The sequence below is a fragment of the Sylvia atricapilla genome, chromosome 1 (genome assembly GCF_009819655.1).
Source record: "Sylvia atricapilla isolate bSylAtr1 chromosome 1, bSylAtr1.pri, whole genome shotgun sequence".
Taxonomy (NCBI): Eukaryota; Metazoa; Chordata; class Aves; order Passeriformes; family Sylviidae; genus Sylvia; species Sylvia atricapilla.
In genome coordinates, this window is record NC_089140.1 from 20341432 (window position 1) to 20357354 (window position 15923).

The window sequence follows — 15923 nt, forward strand, 5'->3', positions numbered from 1 at the left end:
CCCTCCATTCTTGTAAGATTGCATCTGGAAACTTTGTCTAGTTTGGGGCTCCTCAGTGCAAGGCAGCTATTTACACACTGCCCTAAGTCCAATGGACAGCTGCCAGGATTGTCAGGGCAATCTTTGTCTTTACATACAAAGAAAGATGGGTGGGAGAGGTGCTTTCAGCTTTGAGAAGAGCAAACAAAAAGTGGGCCTTATTAATCAGAGTATATATAGAAGAGGCAGCCAGATTCCTCCTTAGAGTTGCACAGTCATAGGACAAGATGCAACAGTCAACTTGGAACAGGGGAAATTGTAATCAGATTGCAGATTATTTTTTTATTTCCTTACTTAGTAAGTACAACTAGTTAAGTACTGAAACATGTTGCCCAGAGAAGTTGTAGAACCTTTGACCTTGGAGGCATTCAAGACTCCACACGGTCCTGAGCAACCTGATCTAATTAGACCTGTTTGAAGCTGGAGGAGTTGGACTATACGACCTCTGAAGTGAGGTCACTTCGAACTTAGATTATGATTCTGTAAGAAAAATGCCTCATGAAGCCTTCTGGGTTTACAGTGATACTGCTAAAACATATCAATTTATTTAATCTGTTACATTGGAAAAAAGCTGCTGTACACAAGTCCTAATTTTAAGAGATCAACCAGTATCTCCAAAGGAATGATTGCAAAGTATTTCAGCAGAAACCCCAGTCGTTTTCCTTTTACTTGTAATCAACTTCAGTTAAATTCAGCTGTTGGAGAAGTTTATAAAAGATAATAAAAAATTCATTCCTCTCACCTGAGATTGAAACAGCAGAATTAAAAACATTTGGAGAGGAAATTCCTGAAGTCACTTACCCTGTGCGTGACTGTCCAACTTTATCACAGATGTCTAAGATGAGGCCCCAGTCCTCTGCGGTGTTCATCTCACTGGTTGCTTTCTCTGATAAATAAAGTATAAGTAAATCAAAATATAAATTTTAAAAATTTAAAAGTTGTCAACAAAGATGTTGAAATAATACCTCTTTGTATATTGCTAAAGGTATGAAAAATTTCCTATATTTAATAAAATTCATATATTAAAAATGTTGTATCTAATTATTTTAAATTTTCTAATGTTCACTTGTGACAATGAATTTTAATTAATGAGCAAATATATTTTGGGGTTGTTTTACCATGTAATAAAGATGAACCCAGAACATGACACAAGTAGTGTAGCTACCAACAGATTTTTTTTTCCATTTGAAACTATCAAGTTAATTAAGATACGAATACCCAAAGCATGAGTCCACTGTTTGCAGAGTCAGATACAACTGAATTTATCACCTTCCTAGGCACTAAAGTGCTGTCTTGCATTTCCTTTAATGTATTACATTTCAACAAGAAAGATTTAAAAAGTCATCATAATCACTAAACTTTTATGTTCTCATTCTTATTTCAGCTTTGGATGATATATTTCACTCTTTCTTTTCAGCTATAAAGACTGCTAAATCAAAGTTAATCTCAAAGACATCATTGGGACTTTTCCTTCCAAATTTTTTTAATAGGACAAGAGTCCCTGGTGAAGACTAAAGAAATAGAGGAGGTAGAAAAGAAACAGATTCAATGTCAGAAATAAAAACAGACTCTCCCTATTTCTCCTCCAGAAAAACTTAGTTACACTAGAGATAACAATAAATAAAAGCATTAAAGGAAACTGAGCCTTACACTGCAGCTCAGTACATTATCTGAATACTGATAGATCAGGACTGGAGGGCATAAGGCAATGCACAAGCATTTTCAATAAGTAACCAAACAGGAGAATGAGCACAGAATAATATAGAAACTTTGTTTTCCATCCATGCTTCACCTAATGTTTACAGCTTAATCTACAAAACACAAAGTATCCCTCAGTAATAAGTACCATCTTTCAGGGAATGTCTCGGACAACTTAGTTTTATGAAAGGAACCAAAGATTTTTATATAAAAACTCATCTGCCAAGAGAGACTAATTATCTAGATTTGCACTGGCAAAATTGCAAAGAGAAAGAAAGCAAAACTTCAAATCTCAAAAAATTACAAGGATTACTCATAACAAAGTTGATGGTTTTTCTTATGAATGAGTTTTGATGTCTCACAAATTGACATAAGTTAGTTCCGAGGAAAAATTCAACACTGACGTATATACAACTGAAATGGTAAAACATCAGCTGTACTCCCTGATGCACGAAAAAGAGCAAAACAGTACAGGGAAATTCTAAATAGAAGTTAGTTACAATTCTGAATGTTCTCTCAGATAAGTAAAAGGGTACTGCCTCTTCTCTCTAAACCTTATCAGAAAACATGTTTGATTAGAAAAAGTCATAATCAACAGAAATATCAAAAATTATGGGTACACACCATTATAACATCTAGCACTAAGATATGCCAGCTGTTCAACCAACTGCTTCATTTTCCTTTCAGCCTGCTCTTGTTCCAAATCATGCTTATGGCCAACAATCATAGAAATCAGGTTTTCAGGTAAGACACTTGAACTCAATGCCTTGAATGAAGCATCACAGGCCAAGGCAGCCTTCTGAAATTGCAGTCTATGCACACAACAACTGTTCTGCTACCAAAGACAACCTCAACTCTGCAGCACCAGAACTGCTTTTTTGAAACACAGAGCCTGAGTTGCCTACACTGCATTCCCCAAACAGAAAACAGCAGAAAAGCACAGTCCAGAGACACATAAAACTGACCACATGGAGGCAGTTTACTTCCAGGACTCCACTGTTTCAGTTCACTGCCAATTCTGCTGGAGCTGGACCAACTCCAGTCAAAGAGTGCCTGCACAGTTCTCTCCAAAGCCTCAAGTTCCTGCCAGGCTCCAAGCTCACACATGGAGTTTGTGAACTGGTCACTCATGCCTAATGCTGCACTTCAGTTAGCACATCCCCCAGCAGAGAGATGAGCAATCCAATGGGACTGAAACCTTGCTCTTTTCCATTGTTCTACATAACAGACAGCTGTCTGTATTTCTGACAACAACTGAGCCTTCTTTCCTCAAAATGTCAACAAAAAGAAATGGCACAGTAATTGGTTATGTGTTCTACAAACCAAGGAGTAAACTACTGCATGTTAAATGTTTCAATATAACAGCAAACTGTGCTTTATGCTAATTTAAACACTGGATAAACTACAAGTAAGATAGTGATTGATGAAATCCTTGCTCTACATTAACCACACCAATGACAGCCTTTATTTTAATTCTCAATGAGAACATTTTGCAAACTTATCCATGAGTACAACTACAAGTTTCCTGCTGTGGCCATGTTTCTTCTTGGCAGTCGAAGTTAGTCCTATATAAAAAGTGCCATTTGTTTGCAATGCCTTCCTCCTTGTTAGTCAGGGTATTTCCTCCACCAACAAACACCAGATAGTTTCTTATCAAATTTCAGCCTGAAATCAAGTTTCACTGTATACTTTCAGTCTCCTGTAGCAACAATCATCCACTAATTCCGTTGGATAATAAAATTAATGGTAAGACATGAGAAAAAGATTGCCTCTAGTTTTACTCAAATTCTCAAAAATCTCAAACAAGGAGAGTTAAGAGCATACTGAGAATGTTAGCAGCACACTGTCTGAGCTGACTGTCCACAAAAAAGGCCACTATCTCTATCTCTGTCAGAGCATTAGCAAATAACTATCGTCTTTCACCACTCTGGGAACTGCTGCAACAAAGACGCTTTGACAAAATTTCTATGTTGTATCAGTGTTTTGTAGAAAAAGTTATTACTTAAATCTACTAATGTTAAATTACTTACACTATTATCACTTAAAATACACAAATATTCTCCTCAAATGAGGCATACATCCACAGGCCAAGGAAAAGTTTATGTGCACTTGCCTATCCTGCCTAACAGCTGGCACCCTCCCAGCCTTCAGGTATGACAGATATGTCACTGGCAGACTCTGTTTTAGTACTGGAATAGACTCTTACGGGGAAGAAAGCCAGATATTTGTGCAAAAAGTCTTTGGACAGGTTAGCACAGCACATAGAAGATAACCTAAAGAAGAAATGTTTTTCATCTTCCATCCCTGATCAAAAATAATTCTGCCATAACAATATTAATGTTTAGTAACAATATTAATGTTCAGACCCTACCCCTCTACCTCATCATTGCTTCAAAATCTTACTCAACTTAATGAATGACAAGCCAGGAACGTTTCAAACTTTACAAAAACAACTTTAAAAGACAGCACTGGCTCCTTCATGAAATCACCATGCTCCAAAACTTATTAATGCTATGGCAAACCCAAAGGAAAAAGAACTGCATTGTAGCTCTCCTCCATGAAGCTCTATCACTCAAATTCAAGGCATTGTTTTCTGAGCACAAGCAAGGCCTACAAATGAATGTAGTAAGGTTAATTTGTAGTAATTAATAGTTATAATTAATTCTAATTGCAATTAATAGTAGTTAGCAAATAGTTTGAAATTTTTTAAACTGGCTTTTTTCCTTGGTTTTGTTGTTGTTGTTTGGATTTTTTGAGGTTTTTTGCATTACACGTCTTTACCTCTCACCTTTATTTTTTCAGGAGTCATTTAATATTATTTTCTTACCAGTAATTCCATAAAGTCAGGCAAACAAATTGGTAAGTACCGTAATTTCAGGGAAAACAATTTTTATGGCTTCTTGGGTTATATCTATGGAATCTATGGGTTCTTTGGTCAAAAACATCAATGATCAGGCATAATATAAAAAAACCTTCCTAAATTATTTCAACAATTTGTTTAGTTCCTAAAACAAACACAAAAGAGACAAAACCAATATATTATTTTTTGGCCACTTTTCAAGGCACAGAGCTTGGAATCACTAGGCCTCTCTCCTTAAACTTCTGCATTCAGAACACTGGCCATACTGGGCCAAACCAACTCCCTCTTGTCCAACATTCACTCTCTAAAACATACATTATACCTAAAACTGACACCTATAAAAACATAGAAGAGAACAAGGTAAGCATTAATTATACTTCCCTACCAACATACCTTTCAGTGACCAACAATTTGCAGCTTCATAACTCCTGAGTCAGTTAGTGCTCCAACCACACAAACATTGTCATAAATCCCACGTGTAACAAATAAAGTATTCTGAAGCAAAAAACACCTCCTATGACAAATCTCAGCTGTGTTTGTATCTTTAGCTTCTCAATAATTTGTAGAATATAATGTCCTTCAAATAAAGCACCTAGATGCTGAAATCATTCTTTCAAATATATATTGTATCTTTTTCCAAGTAAACATCTGAATAAAATTTATACAACACCGAACAGCATCTGGCTTCTAAGGAAAACATCATTCCTCATTACAAATGCCACAGACTCTCACTGAAATACTGTGCCTAAAATCCACCTAGTTACACCTATTGAATGAGAAGCCAGGCCAAAAGTATCTAAATATAGGAGTTTAATTACTTACAGTTTGGTTGAAAGTACACAGGCTTTTACATGGGTTCTTTTGGGATACCTAAATCAACTTGTGTCAGAAAGTTCATTAAATGTGCTGAGGCCTCACTTCCTTGTAATTTACACAAACCTGACTGCTTGGAGCATTGATAAAATTCTGTTTGCTCCTCTGGTTTTGGGCATTATTTATAAATTATAAACAAAGCAAAAATATTTGCACTGTGATTCTATTTGAAGCTCCCTATTATATACAAAACCCATTGCAGTTGATAATTTTAGGACAGAAGAAAAAAGAAACAAAAACCCTTTCCTCAGTAGAAAAACTAAAAATTTCTTAAAATTCATACCTGTCCTAAAAGAAAATTATCATCAGATTTACAAAGTACTACTAGCCAGAGAAAGGTAGCGCATGCTGAAAAAGATCCATTGCCAGATTTAGTAGTTGATGTCTTAGGTAGCTGGTAAAAGGAATATAAATATTGCTGCAGATTTTCCATGGAAATATGTGCTAGTCAGTTGATTTCTCTGCCTTAGCTCTGCATCTTAACAGTAGCATTTTACTGCCTTATTAGAAATTTGTAAGAATTAATACACTGATCACTGTTTGGATACTGCAGTGAACTGCATGACGCGTTTCTTAGGGCAGAAAACTTAGTGACTACCCATTGCTAACATCATTTTCAGAGGGAGGTCTTGTCAAGCTTGAGCTTCCCAAGCTCCAGTTTTTACTGAAGTTCATTCTGAAAGAAAACTCCCAGTCTTAGAACTGAACTATTTTTCTGCAATTAAGTCTCAAAGATGTTAAAACTAGCAGCATTTCAAAACTAAAAAACACATCACATCTAGATCAAAACACCTTCAAATCCAACACCTAAATTGTACATTATTTGAAGCATTTAAAACAAGTATCAGTAAAAACTGTCAGAAAATTCTACCAATCTAAGGTTTTTAACCATCCTACTTATTATTTGCTCTTACTCTATTCATGGATTAACATAATTTTTACAGGTGGACATCATTAAAATGAAATACTGAAGTTGTAACTTCAATTACAAAGAGAAGAATGGCTACAGAAAGTCTTCAAAAGAATATCTAAACAAACTCTTCAACTCGCAAACTCATATTACAACTAGTTTCTAGCATGATTAAAAAGATCCTCAAAAATCTGTTATGTCATTGTAAATAAGACAGATTTAATGAAAAATTCAACACTCCTCTCAGCCTTCCATCCTCCTCTGCTACTCAAAGTTTTGTTTTCTTCACAAGGCCAAATAAATAATTCCCCCTTCTCTGTGAAACTGCAAACACTAAAATTCCAAAGCAATATAGTTTAAATAGCCCTTAAAACCTGAAACTGACTGCAGATTTTTCTTTCTTTGTGCAGGCACTTGCTGAGAAATTTGGATTACATACCATTCCACATCACTGACGTTAAATACAATTAAATTTTCTTCTTTTTGTCTGTCAAATAAAAAGAACATTTGTTGGCCCATTCTACAAAATCCACCACTTGAATATTAACCACTTTGCATTTCACTAACATGCTCAGAACTGTGCAAAAAGAATATGTCCAGCCAGATTCCATTTGGACAAGATTGAAAATGACCTCTAACAGGCAACAACACCATAGAGAGAAACCTGAATTCCATGTACCATTAACTTTGATAAAGCTATTAACCAACTTCTGCAGTTTAACTCTACATTTAGTGTTCCAAAGTCCTTCTGGGAGCAATTGTAGGTGTCCTATGACAGCAGTGATCCAAGGCAAAGCAAGCAGCAGTGACTGAGGCCACCTCAGCTCACTCCTTTAGAAAACCGTGTAGGATCTCACCGTGCATGAGGCAGCCCAGCCAAAAAGAACATCACTCAGCTCAATGAACTGAGCAGAATGAAGACATAAGGATTAACAACTGGTTAGAAAAGGCTGAAACAGTAAGACAATCTGAGCAAAAATAATTTAGATGTTTAGATGTCTCATGCCAAACCTAACAAATCCACAGAACTCAAACTACCTTTCGCCCAGAAATATTACAACACAACAGGAAGGTGAACACATTAGAGATACAAGAGAAGATGAATAGTCCGTAAACAAGGTGTATCACAGGCATGTCATATGAACAAAAGGTGCCAGGACACATTTGCAGAAGCCAAGCCACAGTAAAGAAGCATTTCAGAAGGAAGATCAGCAAGAAACTTAAATTTCCACATCAGGTATATACAGTGTTATTTTTATCAGTTGGAGGACAGATTTTACATGTTGAAGATCTACTTTGATTCTTCTAAATTTTGGTATTATAATGTACACTGTCACAGCTGAAAGGAGGAGAAGCACTTAAATGACAGTTCTTCCCTGAGAGGAAAGAAAGATAATTACCAGAAAAGTACAGTTCTTGATCATTGAACATACTTTGTTGGCTTCTAAGTGCCCAGCTGAACTCACAGCCTGGTAATTGATAGTGAAAAGGATTTTTTTGTTGGCTGATATACTGAAGGAGTATTCCACTCAGTCTTATCCTGCCAGCATTGCCATTTTCACTGAGATCCTAACACCAAAGGTATCTTTAAGTAAGAAGTTCTTGTTTTTCAAAAATATTTATAAATGACTGAAAAGGAAGGTGGTCATAGCTCCTTTTCCAGACATTTTCTACTCAGTCTCCCTGTTAGCTCACAGTTAATGTCCTTTTTAAAACAAAGTTGAGAAAAACAGTAGGCCAACTCAGGCAAAAAAGTGCCAGTCTCACGACAAGCTGAACCAATCCTTGGAATTCATCTCCCATTGCAGCCAGATGTTAACTCACAGCCTGCAGTCTCCATAATGATCTAGGGCCAAGAAACTCACCTGTGACAATTTTCCCTACTTTTGGCAAACCTGGCCTAACGTAGAAAGTCCAGCTCAGAGACACGTAATTGGATGTTTTGAAGATGTTGACTAAGAAAGGGAATAAATCTAAAGAACAATGAGTTTAAATAGCAAAAGGATTTTATTTCAAGAAATTGCACCATGGGAATCATGGTCAAACCATTTCTTACATTTTAATAGCATCAAACTATCGGCTGATCATATGGAATTCAAGCATATTATTAAATATCAGAAGAGTCAGTAGCATAAAATTATCAACAACTGCTAGTGTTAACAAAATATAGGGAAAATGACTGCAAGTCACATCAAGTTCCACTATCTCACTAAACCACCTGCATAATTTCCTATTATTGTAAATGGCAAGCCTGAATTTCTTCCCACTCCTCTGCAGTAAGAGCCAGAGTAACATCCAGAGCCAATGCAAATACCTTCGTCCTTTACTACGTGTAATAAAAAATAATTATTTTTTGTTTTTTAAACACCTTTTTTTAATATCGTGTATGATTTTTATGACAACTTATTCCAGAACCTGAGTTACAGATTTTATTCTTGAGATAATATTAAATGATACTTGAGAACCGCTTTAGCAGTAAGTTCTTCATCAAACCTAGCCTAAGCATCATTACATTACAATTCACTTCATGACAGATTAGTAGACAGTCTTTTGGTTCTTAAAGCACATTTCACCATTATTTTACCCGAGTCAAACTTACAGATAAATCTGGATTTCTCAGGAACAACTCCCTGGGAATAATTTTAAAATTGGGATTGAAAAATGCAGCAGAAACAGACAATCCATGAACCTAATAAGAATACTTTTAATTCTAACCCCTTAAATGGAAGGTTAGAGTTTCTTAATTATACTCTCAACAGGCCCAGTGTCTTGAAGATTTTTTTTCTTTTTTCCAACTCCATTATTATGTTCCTTACTTGGGCACATTGTCAAAGGTTCCCTGACTTGATTGTGAAAACTTGTTTCACCACTGATTAGCACCCTTTCCTGCTGAAGTGTTCCTAAATATGGTAAAAAGACACTTCAGAAAATGAAAAGCACTTGGGCTTCCTCCAGAGATTTGAACTCCTGAAGATGACAGTGGTTATTGTCCTCAAATCTCAGGGCACTCTTTAATATTAGCAATTTAATAGCAGTCTTAAACAACATTCTTTTGCCAACTGCACCTACACAAACCAGGTATACAAAGTTGACACTAAATGGTAAACTATTGTGGATTACCAAATTCCACTGCAGCGGCATGTTCACAGGCCTAGCCAAATGCTGCTAACTGGCCAGACAAACTGAAAAATTTATCCTGAATGTAAGCCATACTTGTGCTCCCCAAAACAATGGAAAACAATTTAATTGCAGATATGTTCTCTGCAATCAATTATCCTAAATGGTTCCAAAAAATTTCAAACTACTCCACAGTACTGATCAGCTGTTCAGTAGACAAGAAAGCTCAGCTATCACAGCAATAATATCAACATCACCAATGTCCAAATTCAGATGAAATTAAGAATAGCTGGTAACTGCCTTTCTGCTTCAGGAATCTGATTTTCAAAAGAAAACTTTCTTGCTTGATAAGAACAAAAGCAGAGCACTCAACTTTCACTCAGAGAAAACAAATGAAAAATAGCACCATGGCTTGACAACTTTTGGAAGTTTCCTCAGTACATGAGAGCTTACTCTACAGCTGATGCTATCTTTTGAAGCCTGCCAAAAAAATCATCCAGATAATAGCACATTCCCAAGGGGCCCCAGAGAAGAAGAGCCCAGGGACGCTTTCCGGCAGACTTCATCATTCTCATCTCCCTGGCACAAATCCAATTAAGTGATGGATAAAGGCAGCAGGCTCCTGAAAGTAGGCTGTCACCAACTGAACAGCCTGCTGCTCCTTCAGTCTCCCTCAGGACACCATGAAAGGGGCCAAAAGAAAGAGGTTGTTTACCACTGAAAATCAGCCCATTGCCCATTATCTGCTTTTCCAAGAACAATTTGGTACTGAGTGATTATTTCTATCTCCTCATAATAGTATACAGAATAACGCTTTTGAAAATTATTTACTGGTGATCATATTAGGCAAGCACAGCAGGTAAGGGGTTGGCATCCTCTGTACCTAGAAAAGAGCAAATGAGCCACTTAAGTAACTGATGGGCGCTACTGCACTGCCTTGAGACTCGAAGTGCTGAGGAGCACATCCAGTGAAATGAGCTCTAGAGAGATGCCTTCAAGCAGTCTGAGCTTCCCTGACAGCCAGAGGCACTAGGGAGAAAAAAGGTGAACACCTGCCAGAACCTGAGCCTATCACTTTTTAATCTTATTAGTTCAAATCATTGTCTAATACTCCATGGGAAACTGGCAAGCAGTAGAATCTCTTCCTCACTTTCAGCTGTCAAAAGACACTAGAAGACAACAGAAAAACTAAGAAGAATTATTTACTACTTCCCAAAATAAGTCAGTCAAGTTTCCTACCAACAAACTCATTAACTGAAGTGCAGTCTTCAGCTTAGAAGTGTTACAAGTTCAAAATGAGAAGATCGAGCTATGTCTTATTTTAAAGCAACAGACTGAGAATTCCTGATGCCGTACATATAGAATTTATGTCTCAGTATTATTTTTTTAATTCACCAATACTTTCTACTGAAAAGATACATACTTTTCAAATAGTTTTGACTTGGTCTTTCTTTAAAGAGATGCAAGAATTAAACTGGAGTCTAAACGTCTAAAGTTTGATAAACATTAAGAAACAATGTAGCTGTAGTTGAAAGTTACAGCTAGTTTAACACTACTACAGAAATTAGTTTCAAGAGACTTATACAGCGTTAGGCTGTCATAAGAAAACTACCACCGAGGAGGAGTGTACTTACAGACCAGAAAAAGCCCCCTAATATTATGGGATTCCCCAGACAAAGCTTTTATTGCTCAAAGTAAGAGAGATGTCAGCAGCAGGTCGAAAACAAACTACATTACACAATCTCAAATAAGACACACTAAACTAATTATGAACTGTCTATGTGTTATTTTATCTTCAGTTTCGACACATCAGCATTAAGCACAATTTTTGTCAAGTAAAAGCCAGATACTTCCTCTCCATCTAGTCTGGCCCTAGAACAAGCAAGGGGGGGGATAACACTTGAGGTCAGCACGCCAAGTTTTACTAGAAATGAAAAGAGAAAGCTCCCCACAGGAATCCCCTTTAAAAAACTAAATGCAAAACGTTTTAACGATTTTCTCATGCCTGTCTGTGAGGCAACTGTAGATGGTGCTTTTTACTGTTCATCCTTTCAAAAACACTCCAGCGCGGACCTTTCTCACTACTTGTTTTGCTGTGCTGCAGCGTTACCCGTGCTGAGCAGGCCAGCTCGGCCCCCACGGGGATCCCCGCGCTCGCCCCCGCGGCCCGCAAGGCCAGAAGGGCCCGCAGGGGCCCGGCGCTGTCACCGGCCGGCCCCCGCCGCCCCGGCCCGGCCCTGCCGCCCCCGCCGCACCGTCACCTCCGGCCGGCCCGGGCCGCCGCCGCTCCCGCTTCCCGGCCGGGCGCCGGCGAGCCCGGCAGCGCAGGGCCGGGACGGCGGGCCGGCCGCCCGCGGGGATGGAGCGGGAGCGGGTCGGAGGGCCGCCGGCCGCCCGCGGGGCTGTCTCGGGGAGAGGCCGGGCCGCGGCGCCGCGGGAGCCACTCACCCACATCCTGGTCGAAGGGGTTGGTGGCGAAAAGCGGCATGGCGGGGCGGGGGGCGCGGGGCGGCCGCCCCTCCCGGCAGCGCGGCGACGGCGGCGGCGAGACAGAGCGGCCTTCGGCGGCGGCGGCGGCTCCTCCTCCCGCCCCGGGCCGCTCCGCCGCCTCCTCCCAGCGCCGGCACCGCCTCCCGCGCGGCACGCCGGGAACCGGCCTGGGCCCGCCGCCGCCGCCGGGGAACCGGGAACCGGGCTGGGCTCGCCGCCGCTGCTGCCGCCGCCCGGGACCGGGCTGAGCCCGCCGCCGCCGCCCGGGAACCGGGAACCGGGCTGGCCTCGCCGCCGCTGCTGCCGCCGCCCGGGACCGGGCTGAGCCCCCCGCCGCCGCCTGGGAACCGGGAACCGGGCTGGGCCCGCCGCCGCCGCCGGGGAACCGGGAACCGGGCTGGGCTCGCCGCCGCTGCTGCCGCCGCCCGGGACCGGGCTGAGCCCCCCGCCGCCGCCTGGGACCGGGCTGGGCCGGCCGCGGCGTGCTCGGGAACCGGCAGCGACACCCGGCCCGCACCACCACCCCGGACGGGCGCCCTAGCGCCGGCACGGCTTCCCGAGGCGGAGGTTTATATGATTTCCTTACGTGGAGCTCTTTCGTTCCCCCTGCTCGGGAGGCGAGACGGTTTTGTGTCCAGACACCTTTGCTTTCTGTGGAAGATTTTTGGGTCTTCTCTATACGTTGGGCTGACTGAATGTTTTCATTGGGAGTGCCATGGTGCTTGTGACACGGTTTAGCCTGACAGCAAAGGGCAGGCTGCTGATTGTGCCAGCATCTCTGACAGCATCGCACGGCAGCCTGACCAGCTCTCCGCGATCACATCCCAGGGAGAGCAGCAGCTGTCAGCTGCTCGCAGCGCCTGGAATGCCCCGCGGCCTCTGGTTGCCTATCTCGGTGCTCCACTTTGTGAGCCGATGTTCCTGGCTTCGGTGGGGTGTGTCCCACGTTACAATATGACTCATAGGATAAGACACGTTCTGCCTATTCCTGCTGTCACATAAAACTCAAGTCATTATCCTTAAGGCCTTTTAGCACTGTTCGATTACTTTGAACTAGTTGGATTGCAAATTAAGTAAAACTAGGCTCATGTATACGCTTGGGGAAAGAATCAGACACAGAGCAATAGGGGCATATCACAGGCGTGCAAACAAGAAATGAAAAAGGTACTATTACTGTTTGAGGGCAGAAACACTAGATGCAATCAATAGCACTAACCATGCTCAATAATGGATGTGATTGCATGCATTAGGCAGACTTCTGACACATCAAATGAAAACTGCACACCAAGCCTCTTCCCACAAGGATTTACAGCCATTAAACACTTTGTTATTTTACTAAGGGCTTTTTTTTTTTTTTTTTCCAGACCTCTAGTTCTGCTTCTTGACCTATCCACAGCAACTGTTTTCAGCAGCTAATGCAGGTCAGCATTGATCTACTGTGTAGAACTGACTACTTGTAAGGAATTGCATGTTTTCTTTGGATTCTGCCTCAATTCAACTATTAGATATTCTCAGAGGATGTTTTACCTCCTTGCCGTTCATCACCTCCCATTATGTTCACAAAAGACATATGGCAGACATTTTCTGAGGCTGTTTTATCTCCTCCTTTCTCATCCCTTCTTTCTGATGGTTTCAAAACAAATTGTAGGAATCCTTTCAAAACAAGCAGAGCTGTTATTCGGTAGTCACGCAGGAAGAGCTAACATAACACATCTGGGGAACTGAGGTTTTAGACTGCCTTCAGCCTAAAAGCATTCCAATCCAACTTTGCTTCGCAATACCCTACTCAACGTTTTGACAAAAAAAGGTAGTCTGTACCAGGAAGCATCTTAAGGCTCTGTAATCATGGCTCATCTTTTCATTGTGTAATTATTTTTTTTTACTGTGGACCCAGTGTAAAGTCCTTCCAAAACTCCATATTATATTGTATCTCCCTCTTTTCCCTGTCTCATGGCTCTAGCATTTTTCCATGCCACAACAATAGGTGGTATTTAGAGAACTCTCCCAGAAAGTGTGAGGTTTGCTCTCTCAGACATAAATGGCTGTAGAAACCAGCTTTTCCACCTTATGTGTGAATAGTATAATGAATTTGCTATTAAAAACAGGTGTGTTAATCTATATGCTATTAATAAACAGGTGTTAACTACATCTTTACTGGATGTAGTTCAAAATGCTTGTATTATTTCCTACTGCTGCCTAAGTTAGCTATCTAAAAGTAAGGCGTATAGTTCAAAGGTACAGTCTCAAATTGCATCTAAGTTTGGGGTATCTACAGCTGAAAAAGAATGTAGCAACACTGCCCTGTGCCCACAACTATGTGCTGCCACCACATTTCTTGTATTAGGTTTGGAATTTGATCCATTTCATTTGTGGCTGCACAATCAGCTGATCCAGCTGAAAACTACCTCACTGCAGAGAAGTTCTCTGCTGGATCATGTCACACCTCTGACTCACCTTGGGATTAGATCAGGCATGTGAAGAGGTGGGAAGGCATGGCTGGGGACAGTACTTCAGCAGTCTGGGTCAGGAAAAACAGGCATGTCCAGGGGATTATTCATCTGTTCTATTTTGGACCTCATTCTGAAGATGGGCTCTGCAACATTGACTGTTGATTTCACAGATGAGCCTATCTGTCCAACAGTTCTCAGACTTAGGGCTTATCTCTAGACAGCCTTATAGCAAGTTTTAAGTATAAAATATGTGCTACTTTTGTCTGAAGTAAGCAGTCTCAGATGACTGCTGCAGGCATTTCTTTTTTCTTTACACACTTCTCTTTTTATGTAGTACTGTTGTTCAGATACAGCTAAGACATCATGAAATGGCTTGGTTTAGAATGGACCTTAGAGGTACCAATCTAGTTCCAATCCCCTGCCATGGGCAGGGACACTTTCCATTACACCAGGTTGCTCAGACCCCTATTCAATGTGGCCTTGAACCATTGCCAGGTTTGGGGCATCCACAACTTCTCTGCACAACATGTTCCAGAGCCTCACCACCCTGACAGTAAAGAATTTCTTCCTGATACCTCATCTAAATCTACTCTGTTTCAGTTTAAAGCCATTACCCCTTGTCTTATTGCTGTCTCTACAATGTCCTTGTTAAAGGACATTGTCCTCTCCGGCTTTCTTGTAGGCACCCTTCAGATGCCAGAAGGCTGCCAGAGCCTTCTCCAGTCTGCACAGCCCCAGCTCTCTCAGCCCATCTCCACAGGAGAGCTGCTCCAGCCCTCTGATATACTCATGGCCTCCTCTGCACTCACTCCAACAAGTTCACATCCTTCTTAAGTTGGGGTCCCCAGAGCTGAATGCAGTACTCCAGTCTCATAAAGAGGTATATGGAGTCTCATAAAGGCAGGTATTCTGTTAATTTCAGGCTAATACTCTTTCTGGATTTTAAAGATGTGACATACTTCTAAATTTGATTTGTTTGTTTATATAATTTATGATTTATTTTTTAAATTATGACGAGTTTATCCACAAGGAGGTAAATCCTGGATCCTGATGATATACAATTATTCATTTCTCTATAGTCTTCAGTAGGAAAGGATACTTAGGAGCAGTAGCTTGTAAATAACAATCTGCTGGGGAAGTTCCAATGTTCTTTACAATCACTCATTGGACACCCCTCTGCATTGGACAAGCATTTTCTTAAAATAACGCAAAACCATGGTAGCCATGGAGGTCCACTGCAGTTCCAGTTTTCCGGGGTAGTAGTTTATTTGTCATGCCCATTTATTTTAGCATACCTTAGTTTTATAGCTCATTGTAAACATGAGGTGTATGATGACAGGAAAAAGTCAGGCCAGTACACTTCTAGCAAGGAGACAGATATGAAGAGCAATGGTTGTCTCACAAATCAGTCCCACTGACCTTCATTTTAACTACATTTTCATTATAGTCTACTGTGTACATTGCTTTTGGAACTGGAAGCTGTGAG

At 40.7% G+C, this 15923-nt stretch overlaps 1 protein-coding gene across 2 annotated transcripts in view; it reads right to left on the reverse strand.

The window, feature by feature from the left end:
• STAM (signal transducing adaptor molecule) overlaps nt 1-12105 on the reverse strand; it is a 34673-nt gene extending 22568 nt beyond the window's left edge. The window contains exons 1-2 of one of the 2 annotated variants that reach the window (XM_066316622.1): nt 11946-12105; nt 841-925 (exon numbers count right to left, since the gene is read on the reverse strand). In XM_066316622.1, the coding sequence (XP_066172719.1) occupies nt 841-925; nt 11946-11985 (125 nt within the window). In that variant the 5' untranslated portion in view covers nt 11986-12105. The remainder of the gene's footprint in view (nt 1-840; nt 926-11945) is intronic. The other variant, XM_066316630.1, reaches the window with a different exon arrangement.
• Between the last annotated feature and the right edge of the window lie 3818 nt (nt 12106-15923).